The following is a 14982-nucleotide window of genomic DNA, read 5'->3' as shown; positions in this document are numbered from 1 at the left end:
GAGAAATTGGAGCGAACAAAAGCAACACAAAATCATGAGAGGAATACATCTGGTAAACGCAGTCTTTCGCCCAGCATAGGGGAATCAAGAACCAGATGATAAAGGTTTAAGTTGAGGGGGGGAGAGATTTAATCGGAACCTGAGGGGTAACATTTTTTGCACAAAAGGGGGGTGGGTGCATGGACCGAGCTGTTGATGGAGATAGTTGAGGCAGGTACTATAACAGCATTTAAAAAGATATTTGGACAAATGCACGGATAGGATAGGTTTATGGGTCAAATGCAGGCGGGGCATGTTGGTCGGCGTGGGTGAATTGAGCAGAAGGGCCTGTTTCTGCGCTGTATGACTGAAGGGTCGCAACTCGCGAACCGAAAAGTCACCCATTCCTTTTCTCCAGAGATGTTGCCTGTTGCGCTGAGTTACTCCAGTATTCTGTGTCTATCTTCTGTTTGACTCTGACAGCACCATTAAGTAACAGCTAAAGGCAGAAGTAAATATACAATTATATTAAAAATGTACAAGAGGAATAAAGGAGTATTTACAATGGTCTTGAATGGATATCACCTGATTTCTTACAAGCCACATAGAATATCTTTTCCCCACCTCTGAGACACCCAGCAGTTCTCCCTTTCATCTATTGCACACTTGAGTTCAATGTCCGCCAGTATTAAGTATGGCCGGCATATGCGGCCATCTTTTATACTGGCAGAATGGTCCTTCCGGATGTTTTGGAAGAGACCGCCTCAACGCTCCGTGTTTTTCCAGCAGATGCAGATCCACGTTTACAGATTGCAGGTGAGTTGGCCGATGCTGCGGGGCGTGAGGCGGGTGGTCTGGGTGTGGAAGGCGGTCGGGCCGCAACCCCCTGGTAGTGGGGTTTAGGCCTAGGTGGTGGGATTTGTTGCCAAGGTGACGGGTCTTCTGCCTGGGGTTCGCCTAAATGTTGCCCTAATTCCCCCTTCATCGCCACCTTTCAAAGAGCTGATTTGATGCACGACTTTATTTTGTAATTCCCCCCAAACCAGAGGTGATTGATTGCTGATGAAAATTCCATTTCGAGCGGCCTCGTAAAGATGATTAAAGAGAGCAGCAGTTCCTTCCTAAAGGGTATACTTCTGGGTGGAGTGTCCTGCTTGTTCTTCGCCCTGATTAACACCAAGATAGGCGGCCAAATGTCACCCGTAAAGCACGAACACCACCACCTCAAAGCCCCCAACAAGGACGAACTAAATACACTCTCAGAGGCAAAGCGAATGGAGCGTACCCAGGGTATCCGAGTTCTCTGTTTGATCATGGTTAAACCGAAAGAAATTGGATTTTGGGCCGCTGTGGTGGAAACCTGGAGCAAACATTGTGACAAGGCTGTTTTTTACAGTTCTGAAACCATAAAACCCTTTGAATCAATTGGTCTTGGAACAGAAGACCCATGGATCAAGACCAGAAAAGCTTTCAAGCATGTTTATGAAAACTACAAGGATGACTATGGCTGGTTCTTTATGGTACAGTCATCTACATTTGCAATTATTGAAAATCTTAAATTTTTTTTGTTAAATAAAGATCCAGGAGAACCTTTCTATATTGGTCACACGGTCAAGTCGGGTAATTTGGACTATGTTGAGATTTCTTCAGGTGTGGTCCTAAGTGCAGAAACATTAAAGAGGCTGAATTTGGTTCTGGATGATCCTGTGAAATGTCCAGAAAAGGGGAATTTACTGTGGAAGATGTCTGAAGAAAAGGAACTTGCAGTATGTTTGAAATACACAGGAGTATTTGCTGAAAATGCAGAAGACAATGAAGAAAAAGAATTGTTCAACTCAAAAAATGTAAAAACCCTAATTGAGGAGGCAATGTCTAACCATCAAAAGGAAGTTGTGGAAGGATGTTGCTCTGATGTGGCCATTACTTTTCATGGAAGTTCTCCCAACCATATGCATGTTATGATGTATGGGATTTACAGACTGCGACCATATGGCCATTCCTTTAATGATGCACTAATTTTCATGCCACCTGCAGGTTCAATTAACGATTAAATTCCTCTTGCCAATTCATTCCAGAGTGTGAAGTATGACTAAAAGAATATAAGATACTTCTTTTGCTATTTTATGTGGTCTGAGTTTTGTAAAATCTCAAACAACTTTCTAAATGGAATGTGCCTTCAATGTTAATGAGTTTAACAATGAATTGTCTCACAAATTGGTTGTAAAATATTTTATGATTATTCTCAGCTTAAAGTTTCTGTCAATTATCGAGTTAGCAGGAAAATGTATTATTGAATAGCATGCTGGAAATCAGTAAAACATTTTGCTGAGCTTTTGAATGTTTTTGTAAACTGCTCTGAAAGACAATTATTTATTATTTTGAAAGGGGTTGCATTTTGAACTGGGTAACTTAATGAGGCACTGATATTTTTGATCTTGAGACTGTGGTAGAAGGGTTGAACTTTAAACAAAAACTATTAAACTTTTTACCTTTATGACATTTTTAGTCGCGCATATTTGTGGATTTCCAATTGTAATGCTAATTTGGATATTGTGCGATCTTGTGAAGCTTGGGAGTTGGATAATGTAACATTTTAATTTGATGTGAATGTCATCATTCCCATAAAATCAAATTGTAAGAACATTTCAAACCTCCTAATCTGCATTTTTGCTTGATTGACTGGAAATGATCTGTTCTTTGAATGGAAATTATTGCGATTTAAAAAGAAAAACTTTTGATGTTGAGACTAATGTTCATCCAGTCTTTCCATTCAGTGTAATTCATTTACCCGTAAATATTACCCTGGTATTGACCTTATAATGCACCGTCCACATATTACATAAAATAACCAAAGTCCTCAATGTACTGAGTGCAGTGTTGCAACCTTAGATTAATAACTCATTGAAACAATCTAGAAATAGTATCGATGACCACAAAACTGGCAGGGTTTTCTTTAAAGCTAAATGATGAAATAGAAGTGGATGGAACCTAATACAAGATCCACCATCCATTAAAAGCAGCAAATCTTGATACAATTAAGTCATTTGACCTTGCCAATTTCCACACTAACTTTGAGGAACAAATGTCTAAATTGGGAGAACTAGGGCACGAGTCAAGATGCAGGAAGGCAATCCAATTTCCCAAATCAGACCTAACAAGGAATGTGCCAGGTTGCATCATCACAATCCCTTGACAGATCCCTGTGGCTTCAGCAGGAGAGACAGCAGGCAGCGGCATTAACGCTCCCAAAACATTGTGTCCAATATTGTCTCTAGATCCCATGAAATCTATGGAAATAGGCCCTTCAGCCCAATTTGCCCATGCCAATCAATATGCCCCATCTACACCAGTCCCACCTGCCTGCATTTGGCCTATCTCCCTCTAAACCTGTCCTATCCATGTGGCTGTCTAATTGTTTCTTAAACATTGCGATTGTACTTGCCTCAACTACCTCCTCTGGCAGTTCGTTCCATACACCCACCACCCTTTGTGTGAAAAGGTTACCCCTCAGGTTCCTATTAGATCTTTCCCCCCTCACTTTCAACCTATGTCCTCTGGTTTTTAATTCCCTTACTATGGGCAAGAGGCTCTGTGTGCCTACCCAATCTATTCCTCTCATGATTTCGTACACTTCAATAAGGTCACCCCTCATCCTCCTGTGTTCCAATGAATAGAGTCCTAGGCAGCTCAACCTCTCCCTATAGCTTAGCCCTCGGGTCCTGGCAATATTCTCGTAAATCTTCAACATTTTGACAACATTTTTCCTATAACGGTGCGCAGAACTGAACACAATACACTAAATGCAGTCTCACCAACATCTTATATAACTGCAACATGAATTCCCAACATCTATACTATGTGGTGTAAAATTCTATTATTTGATACAGGTGACTCCTTTTTTTTTTTTTTTACTTTATTTTTATTATTTTTTTATTTTTTTACATACATACAAACACAAACTAAACAAACATAGGAGATGCATATTGAATGTAAATACCCTTACTTTAAGTTCCCAAAAACGGAAGAGACTCGAGTCCCGGCATTGCCTGTATTAATAATGACCATCTTTTATCAAACATGTCTGTTGTCAACTGTAACCTTGCTGTGATTTTTTCCATTATATACACATTTTTTACCCTATCTCTCCATTGCATTATGCTTGGAGGCTGTGGTTTCAACCACGAAGTTGTTATCGTCTTCTTTGCTATCAGCAGCAGGATTGTCAGTAAATGTTTCGAACTCTTATCTGTCATACTGTCAGGAATTATACCCAAAATGTAAAGTGCTGGTTCCAGAGGGAAGTTAATGCCCATAATCTGTTTAATTTTTGGAAGAATATTCAAAAGGTGACTCCTTTTTAAGTATGGACCCCTAGTTTAAGGTTGTTCTACAAGAGAAAAACGTCACAATTTCCCTGTCTTGATCACTCCGGATATGTTTAAATCAAGACCCTTCACACATTTATTGGATACCAGTCTAGACTGTGCAAACTTCCTTATAAACTGTCCCCCATTCCTTATTAGTTTCTAGACAAGTTTAACAGGTAAACTGCCACCTCAATACCTTGTAAATGTCACATTTGAAGCTCTTGTTCTTATAAGTGCTTTGCGAGCAGCAAATGGTATGGAGCAATTTCCATAGCTACATCTAAATAATAATGGTAAGAGGGTGTGGTGATTACAACAGGAAGAACACACTCGGAATTTCATTTGTGCATTTATAAGAGTTGCTTTCGTCACATGAGCATCTTTGTTGGTCTGGATTTTCCAGTTTGTGAGTAGTCGCTTGTGATTATTCCTGCTTTAGGTCATAAAGACGTACAGATATGTAGGTTAATTGGCTGGGTAAATGTAAAAATTGTCCCTAATGGGTGTAGGATAGTGTTAATGTACGGGGATCACTGGGCGGCACGGACTTGGAGGGCCGAAAAGGCCTGTTTCCGGCTGTAGATATATGATATGATATGATATGATAAAGAATAGGAGTAGAATTAGGCCATTCAATCATGGCTGATATATCTCTCCCTGCTAACCCCATTCTCCTGCCTTCTCCCCATAACCTGACACCTGTACAAATCAAGAATTTACTGGATCTATCTCCGCCTTAAAAATATCCACACCCTTCTGTGGCAAAGAATTCCACAGATTCACCACACTCCTCATCTCCTTCCTAAAAGAACGTCCTTTAACTCTGACTCAAGTCCAGTCACCTTTATTTGTCACATAAGATGTGCAGTGAAATGAAAGTGGCAACGCCTGCGGATTGTGCTAAAACTACAAAACAGAATAGAAAAAAAAAATTTAACACAAAAAATAAATTAATACAGTAATTTAAATTAGTCCCTGGTGATATGAGAGTTAACAGTCCTGATGGCCTGTGGGAAGAAACCGTCTCATCCTCTCTGTTTTCACAGCGTGACAGCGGAGGCGTTTGCCTGACCGCAGCAGCTGGAACAGTCCGTTGCTGGGGTGGTAGGGGTCCCCCATAATGTTGCTGGCTCTGGATCTGCACCTCCTGATGTATAGGTCCTGCAGGGGGGCGAGTGTAGTTCCCATAGTGCGTTCAGCCGAACGCACTACTCTCTGCAGAGCCTTCCTGTCCTGGGCAGAGCTATTCCCAAACCAGCTTGTGATGTTTCCGAACAATATGCTTTCTACAGCCCCAGAGTAGAAGCACTGAAGGATCCTCAGAGAGACTCTGAATTTCCTCAACTGTCTGAGGTGGTAAAGGCGCTGCCTTGCCTTACTCACCGGTGCGGCAATGTGTGTTGTCCATGTCAGATCCTCTGTGATGTGGACTCCCAGGTATTTAAAGCTGCTCACCCTATCCGCAGTAATCCCATTTATCTCCAGTGGCGTGTACGTCCTCGGATGTTGAGCCCTTCTAAAGTCTACAATCAGCTCCTTAGTTTTTGTGACATTCAAGAGGAGGCTGTTGTCCTGACACCAGAGTGCCAGTTCAGCCACCTCCTCCCGGTAGAGTCTATGGCCTCTAGTCCTAGATTCTCCCACTAGTGGAAACATCCTCTCCACATCCGCTCTATTCAAGCTTTTCACTATTCTGTATGTTTAAATGAGGTCCCCCCTCATTCTTCTAAACTCCAGCGAGTACAGGCCCATTGCCGATAAACGCTCATCATAGGTTTACCTACTAATTCCTGGAATCATTCTTGTAAACCTCCTCTGGACCCTCTCCAGAGCCAGCACATCCTTCCTCAGATATGGTGCCCAAAATTGTTCACAATATTCCAAATGCGGCCTTACCAGCGCCTTATAGACCTCAAAATTACATCCCTGTTTTTGTATACAAGCCTTCTTGAAATAAATGCTAGTTAGCTTTCTTTACTACCGATTCGACTTGCAGATTAACTTTTTGGGAATCTTGCACCTGAACTCCCACCTCCGATTTCTGGATTTTCACCCCATTTAGAAAATAGTCTACACCTTTATTCCTACTACCAAAATGCATGACTCCACACTTTGCTGCACTATATTCCACCGGCCACTTCTCTGCCCACTCTCCCAGCCTGTCCAAGTCCTCCTGCAGAGTCCCTGCTTTCTCTACACTACCTGCCCCTCCACGTATTTTTGTATAATCCGCAAACTTTGTCACAAAGCCTTCAATGCACTCATCCAAATCATTAATATACAACGTGAAGAGTAGCGGCCCCAGCACCGACTCTTGCGGAACTCCACTAGTCAGTGGCAGCCAACCAGAAAAAGCCCCCTTTATTGCCACTCTTTGTCTTCTGCCATCTTTTGCTATCCATGCTGGCATCTGCCCTTTGATACAGTATGCTCTCATCTTCCTAAGCAGCCTAACGTATGGCACCATATCAAAGGCTTTCTGAAAATCTAAGTAAAAAAACATCTATTTGTCTCTCTAACTCTCCTTTTTCTGTCCTGCTATTCACTTCTTCAAAGAATTCCAGCAAATTTATCAAGCAAGACCTCCCCTTCACAAAGCCATGCTGGCTTCGGTCTATTTTATCCTGAACTTCTAAGTACTCCGTAACCTCATTTCGTTAGAATAGACGCTAAAATCTTACCAACCACTGAAATCAAACTAACTGGCCTGTAGTTCCCACTATTCTGCCTTGCTCCCTTTTTGTGCAGCGGGGTAATATTGGCAATTTCCCAATCATCTGGGATCACTCCTGACTCTAGTGATTCCTGAAATATCACTGTCAATGCCTCCACAATTTCTACAGCCACCTCTTTAAGAACCCTAGGGTGCAGCTCATTTGGCCCAGGTGAGTTATCCAAATTCAGGTCTTTCAGCTTCCCAATCACCTTCTCCCTTGTAATAGCCACTCTAACCCCTTGATTCTCTTGAATTTCAGGCACATCACTGGTGTCTTCCACTGTGAAGACTGATGCAAATAAGTTAGTCAACTGCTCTGCCATTTCATTATTCCCCATTATCACTTCTCTTGCATCATTCTCCAGTGGTCTAACGTCCACTCTAGCCTCTTTCATGCTCTTTATATAACTTTTGCTATCCTCTTTTACAGTATATTATTGGCTAGCTTACCTTCGTATTTCATCGAAGGTAGACATAATGCTGGAGTAACTCAGCGGGTTAGGCAGCAACTCAGGAGAGAAGGAAAGGGTGACATTTCGGGTCAAGACCCTTCTTCAGACTGATGTCAGGGGAGGGGGTGGGACAAAGATAGGATGTAGTAGGAGACAGGAAGACAGTGGGAGAACTGGGAAGGGGGCGGGGAACGAGAGGGACAGAGGAACTATCTGAAGTTAGAGAAGTCAATGTTCATATCGCTGGGGTGTAAACTGCCGAAACAAAATATGAGATGTTCCTAAAATTTGCGCTGGGCCTCACTATGACAATGGAGGAGACCCATGACAGAAGTCAGACTGGGAGTGGGAGGGTGAGTTGAAGTGCTGAGCCACCGGGAGATCAGGATGGTTAAGACAGACTGAGCGAAGGTGTTCAGCGAAATGATCGCCGAGTCTGCGTTTGGTCTCGCCGATGTAGAGAGGTTGACATCTGGAACTGCGGATACAATAGATAAGGTTGGAGGAGGTGCAGAGGAACCTCTGACTCACCTGTAAAGACTGTTTGGGTCCTTGGATGGAGTTGAGGGGGGAGGTAAAGGGACAGGTATTGCATCTCCAGCATTGCAGGGGAAGGTACCTGGGGAGGGGGTGGTTTGAGTGGGAACAGACAAGTGGACCAGGTAGTTACGGAGGGAACGGTCTTTGCGGAAAGCAGATAGTTCCTCTGTCCCTCTCTTCCCCTCCCCTTCCCAATTCTCCCACTGTCTTCCTGTCTCCAACTACATCCTATCTTTGTCCCGCCCCCTCCCGACATCAGTCTGAAGAAGGGTCTCGACCCGAAACGTCACCCATTCCTTCTCTCTTGAGATGCTGCCTGACCCGCTGAGTTACTCCAGCATTTTGTGTCTACCTTCGATTTAAACCAGCATCTGCAGTTATTTTCCTACACATCCTTCGTATTTCATCTGTTCTCCCCATATTGTCTTTTTAGTTATCCTCTGTTTTTTAAAAGCTTCTCAATCCTCTGGCTTCCCACTAATCTTTGCTATGTCATACGCCTTCTCTTTTAGTTTTATTCTGTCCTTGACTTCCCTTGTCAGCCACGGTCACCTCTTTCTCCCCCTAAAATCTTTCTTCCTCTTTGCAACAAAAAGATCCTGCATCTTCCAGATTATTCCCAGAAATTCCTGCCATTGTTGTTCCACCGTCATCCCTGCTAGGGTCCCCTTCCAGTCAATTTTGGCCAGCTCCTCCCTCATGCCTCGATAGACCCCTTTGCCCGGCTGTAATACCGACACATCCAATATCATCATCTCCCTCTCAAATTGCAAATTAAAACTTATCATATTGTCATTGACATTCAGGAGCAGCTTCTTCCCAACAACGATCAGGCTATTAAACACTACAACCTCCAACTAAGCTCCAAACTACGTAATTTGGGTGCTTTGTGTTTTTATTGTTTTTGTTTTTGCACTTTTATTGCTTGTTTTTTATTAATGTACTGAACACTTTTTGTTTACATATCTGTTGTGCCGCTGCAAGTAAGAATTTCATTGTTCCATTTTGGGACATATAACTATAAAAAAACTCTTGACTCTTGTGATTAATCTACTGCTACATTGATAGGCTCTTTTGCAGTGAGAGCCACAACAAAACCTACCACACATAAATATCATCCTTCTGGGTGCTGTGAGACGACAGAGATAGTTTCCACAAAATTGCTGAGAAACCATTGACAACTGATTAATGTGGACACAAAGAACTGTGGATGTTGGTTTATTAAAAAAAGACTCAAAGTGCTGGAGAACCTCAGTGGGTCAGGCAGCATCTCTAGATACGTGACATTTCAGGTTGGGATCCTTCTTCAGACAAATAGGAGTGGGGGAGAGAGCAGGAAGAGACAAAAGTGTGGATGGAACAAAGTAGCAAAAGATAGGTGGATAGAGCTGAGGCATGGTTAAATCATAAGCAGATGTAGACAATATAGGGTGGCGCAATGGTAGTTGCTGCCTTACAGCTCCAGAGACCCAGGTTCGATCCTGACGATGGGTGTTGTCTCTACGTTCTCCCCGTAACCGCGTGAGTTCGGGTGCTTTGGTTTCCTCCCACGCTGAAAACGCGTTTTAGGTTTGTAGGTTAATTGACTTCTGCAAAAATTGTAAATTGTCCCACGTGCTAGTGATCACTCGGTGGGCCAAAGGGCCTGTTTCCATGCTACATCTCTAAAATCTAAAGTGAATTCTAATTGTACTTGGCTGTTGAGCTTCTGGGCTGTTTTCCTCCTTGCAAGTGTTACTATCTATGTCTTCAGTAGATTTCCTTTACCTCTACGCAAATAGACCAAGTCTGCTCAGTGGTTTGAATATATTAGAAATGCTGGACTGATGTGAGATGACTGGACAGCTGCTCAGAAATATCTGAACGTGAAACCAGAGGGGAACAGCAACAGGTGGAGTCCCCAGGTAAATCGTCAGAATCTGCGCAGACCAACTGTCAGAACTATTCATGGGCATCTTTAATCTCTCCCTTTTGAACCCCCCCCCCCCCCAGCTTTAAGACAAGTATCATCCCGATGCTAAAGAAAAGCAAGGTAGCATGACTTATTGATGACCCTCCAGTGTCTATGACATCCAACATCATGAAGAGCGTCAAAAGGCTGGGTAGTGTGCACTTTAACTTCAGCCTTCCAGACAGCCTTGATCCACAGCAGTTTGCCTACCATCACAACAGATCCACAGCAGATGCCATCTCCCTAGTCTTGCACTCATCTTCGGGACATCTGGAGAACTATGGACCACTGCGTCAGTCTCCGATTTATTGACTATAAGTCCGCCTTCAATACTATCATCCCAACCAAACTCAACTCCAAACTAAGGGACTTCAAAATTTACGCTCCCTTTGCAAGTGGTTCCTCGACTTCTTGATATAATGACCACAATTAGTGAGGGTAGGCGATAAAACGTTGCCAGCGATAATTCTCAACCTCTGTGTCCTGCAAGGATGCATTCTCAGCCCCTTACTTTACTTCCTATACACACACTCGTGCGGCCAAATTCTGCTCTAACTCCTTTTACAAGTTTGCAGATGTCACCAATGTAGTCGACCAGACATCAAATAATGATAAGATGGATTAGAGGAAGGAGATAGAGAGCTTAGAACATGGCGTCAAAACAATATCCTTTCTATCAATCAAAGAGCTAGTTATTGACTTAAGGAAACATGGTGGTGGACATGTCCTAGTCAGCATCAATGGTGCCAGATCGAAGAAGATCGAGAGCTTCAAGTTCCTGGCGTGAATATCACCAACAAACTGTTCTGGACCAACCAAATTAAAGCTGCAGCCTAGCAAGCCACTACTTCCTCAATAGACAAAAGGCAGCTCCACTTGTCTCCAATGACTCTTATTAACTTTAACAAATGTGTAGAAAGAAGCAAGTAGGGTTCAGAGTTCATTAAAATAAATAAAGCTTCTGCTGATGATTCATAATATTGTCCATTTGGTATCAGAATAAATCTGCATTAAAGTTCAGATCAGAAGTCTACACCAAGCTTTTTCACCCATTCTCCAGACCAAATCATACACTTGTTTCTACTTGGCATCAATATGTTAACAATTTTTTCAACTGCCAGACAATGCTATACCATCAAATATCATATGCATAAAGAAATTCACTGGCTTTTCAAAGAATGGAGTGAAATTGGCATGGCATGAGAAAACCTAAGTAAAAATTTTAAAACTTCTCATCAAAAGATGGAATTAACACATAAAAAGAACAGAAATTTCAATAGAAGAAAAAATGTTCGTCTTATCCTCTTGGGTATTAATTTAATGAACATTCAGAATTTCAACCATGCATTCATATTTGTACAAACCCACTGTATGTGCTCAGGATATCCACGCTGATTTCATTTCACAAAGGTCAAGTAGTTGTCAAATTGGATATGTCGGAAATAGCTTCTCACCAAGCTTTGAGTGGTTACAATTCCTTTTGTATTTTGGACAGATTTAAACTAGGAGAAAAATGCCATCAACTGTACACAAAAAAAGTTTTCTTTTTCCTGTAATACCAGGTTTATGGAAAACAAACAATACAACTTCTATAATTCAATTTCAAAATGTCTTTGTGTCTTGCAGTTCGCCTAAATGTTGCCCTAATTCCCCCTTCATCGCCACCTTTCAAAGAGCTGATTTGATGCACGACTTTATTTTGTAATTCCCCCCAAACCAGAGGTGATTGATTGCTGATGAAAATTCCATTTCGAGCGGCCTCGTAAAGATGATTAAAGAGAGCAGCAGTTCCTTCCTAAAGGGTATACTTCTGGGTGGAGTGTCCTGCTTGTTCTTCGCCCTGATTAACACCAAGATAGGCGGCCAAATGTCACCCGTAAAGCACGAACACCACCACCTCAAAGCCCCCAACAAGGACGAACTAAATACACTTTCAGAGGCAAAGCGAATGGAGCGTACCCAGGGTATCCGAGTTCTCTGTTTGATCATGGTTAAACCGAAAGAAATTGGATTTTGGGCCGCTGTGGTGGAAACCTGGAGCAAACATTGTGACAAGGCTGTTTTTTACAGTTCTGAAACCATAAAACCCTTTGAATCAATTGGTCTTGGAACAGAAGACCCATGGATCAAGACCAGAAAAGCTTTCAAGCATGTTTATGAAAACTACAAGGATGACTATGGCTGGTTCTTTATGGTACAGTCATCTACATTTGCAATTATTGAAAATCTTAAATTTTTTTTGTTAAATAAAGATCCAGGAGAACCTTTCTATATTGGTCACACGGTCAAGTCGGGTAATTTGGACTATGTTGAGATTTCTTCAGGTGTGGTCCTAAGTGCAGAAACATTAAAGAGGCTGAATTTGGTTCTGGATGATCCTGTGAAATGTCCAGAAAAGGGGAATTTACTGTGGAAGATGTCTGAAGAAAAGGAACTTGCAGTATGTTTGAAATACACAGGAGTATTTGCTGAAAATGCAGAAGACAATGAAGAAAAAGAATTGTTCAACTCAAAAAATGTAAAAACCCTAATTGAGGAGGCAATGTCTAACCATCAAAAGGAAGTTGTGGAAGGATGTTGCTCTGATGTGGCCATTACTTTTCATGGAAGTTCTCCCAACCATATGCATGTTATGATGTATGGGATTTACAGACTGCGACCATATGGCCATTCCTTTAATGATGCACTAATTTTCATGCCACCTGCAGGTTCAATTAACGATTAAATTCCTCTTGCCAATTCATTCCAGAGTGTGAAGTATGACTAAAAGAATATAAGATACTTCTTTTGCTATTTTATGTGGTCTGAGTTTTGTAAAATCTCAAACAACTTTCTAAATGGAATGTGCCTTCAATGTTAATGAGTTTAACAATGAATTGTCTCACAAATTGGTTGTAAAATATTTTATGATTATTCTCAGCTTAAAGTTTCTGTCAATTATCGAGTTAGCAGGAAAATGTATTATTGAATAGCATGCTGGAAATCAGTAAAACATTTTGCTGAGCTTTTGAATGTTTTTGTAAACTGCTCTGAAAGACAATTATTTATTATTTTGAAAGGGGTTGCATTTTGAACTGGGTAACTTAATGAGGCACTGATATTTTTGATCTTGAGACTGTGGTAGAAGGGTTGAACTTTAAACAAAAACTATTAAACTTTTTACCTTTATGACATTTTTAGTCGCGCATATTTGTGGATTTCCAATTGTAATGCTAATTTGGATATTGTGCGATCTTGTGAAGCTTGGGAGTTGGATAATGTAACATTTTAATTTGATGTGAATGTCATCATTCCCATAAAATCAAATTGTAAGAACATTTCAAACCTCCTAATCTGCATTTTTGCTTGATTGACTGGAAATGATCTGTTCTTTGAATGGAAATTATTGCGATTTAAAAAGAAAAACTTTTGATGTTGAGACTAATGTTCATCCAGTCTTTCCATTCAGTGTAATTCATTTACCCGTAAATATTACCCTGGTATTGACCTTATAATGCACCGTCCACATATTACATAAAATAACCAAAGTCCTCAATGTACTGAGTGCAGTGTTGCAACCTTAGATTAATAACTCATTGAAACAATCTAGAAATAGTATCGATGACCACAAAACTGGCAGGGTTTTCTTTAAAGCTAAATGATGAAATAGAAGTGGATGGAACCTAATACAAGATCCACCATCCATTAAAAGCAGCAAATCTTGATACAATTAAGTCATTTGACCTTGCCAATTTCCACACTAACTTTGAGGAACAAATGTCTAAATTGGGAGAACTAGGGCACGAGTCAAGATGCAGGAAGGCAATCCAATTTCCCAAATCAGACCTAACAAGGAATGTGCCAGGTTGCATCATCACAATCCCTTGACAGATCCCTGTGGCTTCAGCAGGAGAGACAGCAGGCAGCGGCATTAACGCTCCCAAAACATTGTGTCCAATATTGTCTCTAGATCCCATGAAATCTATGGAAATAGGCCCTTCAGCCCAATTTGCCCATGCCAATCAATATGCCCCATCTACACCAGTCCCACCTGCCTGCATTTGGCCTATCTCCCTCTAAACCTGTCCTATCCATGTGGCTGTCTAATTGTTTCTTAAACATTGCGATTGTACTTGCCTCAACTACCTCCTCTGGCAGTTCGTTCCATACACCCACCACCCTTTGTGTGAAAAGGTTACCCCTCAGGTTCCTATTAGATCTTTCCCCCCTCACTTTCAACCTATGTCCTCTGGTTTTTAATTCCCTTACTATGGGCAAGAGGCTCTGTGTGCCTACCCAATCTATTCCTCTCATGATTTCGTACACTTCAATAAGGTCACCCCTCATCCTCCTGTGTTCCAATGAATAGAGTCCTAGGCAGCTCAACCTCTCCCTATAGCTTAGCCCTCGGGTCCTGGCAATATTCTCGTAAATCTTCAACATTTTGACAACATTTTTCCTATAACGGTGCGCAGAACTGAACACAATACACTAAATGCAGTCTCACCAACATCTTATATAACTGCAACATGAATTCCCAACATCTATACTATGTGGTGTAAAATTCTATTATTTGATACAGGTGACTCCTTTTTTTTTTTTTTTACTTTATTTTTTTTTTATTTTTATTTTTTTACATACATACAAACACAAACTAAACAAACATAGGAGATGCATATTGAATGTAAATACCCTTACTTTAAGTTCCCAAAAACGGAAGAGACTCGAGTCCCGGCATTGCCTGTATTAATAATGACCATCTTTTATCAAACATGTCTGTTGTCAACTGTAACCTTGCTGTGATTTTTTCCATTATATACACATTTTTTACCCTATCTCTCCATTGCATTATGCTTGGAGGCTGTGGTTTCAACCACGAAGTTGTTATCGTCTTCTTTGCTATCAGCAGCAGGATTGTCAGTAAATGTTTCGAACTCTTATCTGTCATACTGTCAGGAATTATACCCAAAATGTAAAGTGCTGGTTCCAGAGGGAAGT

The 14982-nt window shown here is 41.4% G+C and overlaps 2 protein-coding genes across 2 annotated transcripts; both read left to right on the top strand.

The window, feature by feature from the left end:
• Positions 1 to 683: 683 nt before the first annotated feature.
• LOC144600661 (C1GALT1-specific chaperone 1-like) lies at positions 684 to 2609 on the top strand. Its single transcript, XM_078412513.1, has 2 exons — positions 684 to 795; positions 1026 to 2609. Exon 2 carries the CDS (start codon positions 1074 to 1076, stop codon positions 2028 to 2030), a length of 957 nt encoding a protein of 318 aa, XP_078268639.1. The 5' UTR covers positions 684 to 795; positions 1026 to 1073; the 3' UTR covers positions 2031 to 2609.
• Positions 727 to 13311, top strand: LOC144600662 (C1GALT1-specific chaperone 1-like). Its single transcript, XM_078412514.1, has 2 exons — positions 727 to 795; positions 11632 to 13311. Exon 2 carries the CDS (start codon positions 11774 to 11776, stop codon positions 12728 to 12730), a length of 957 nt encoding a protein of 318 aa, XP_078268640.1. The 5' UTR covers positions 727 to 795; positions 11632 to 11773; the 3' UTR covers positions 12731 to 13311.
• Positions 13312 to 14982: the final 1671 nt, after the last annotated feature.

The sequence above is a fragment of the Rhinoraja longicauda genome, chromosome 15 (genome assembly GCF_053455715.1).
Source record: "Rhinoraja longicauda isolate Sanriku21f chromosome 15, sRhiLon1.1, whole genome shotgun sequence".
In the NCBI taxonomy this organism is placed as follows: Eukaryota; Metazoa; Chordata; class Chondrichthyes; order Rajiformes; family Arhynchobatidae; genus Rhinoraja; species Rhinoraja longicauda.
This window is presented reverse-complemented; position numbering and strand designations above follow the sequence as displayed.

Excerpts from the sequence above, each read along its gene's own strand:
- LOC144600661 (XM_078412513.1), top strand. The coding sequence starts at position 1,074 with ATGATTAAAGAGAGCAGCAGTTCCTTCCTAAAGGGTATACTTCTGGGT.
- LOC144600662 (XM_078412514.1), top strand. The coding sequence starts at position 11,774 with ATGATTAAAGAGAGCAGCAGTTCCTTCCTAAAGGGTATACTTCTGGGT.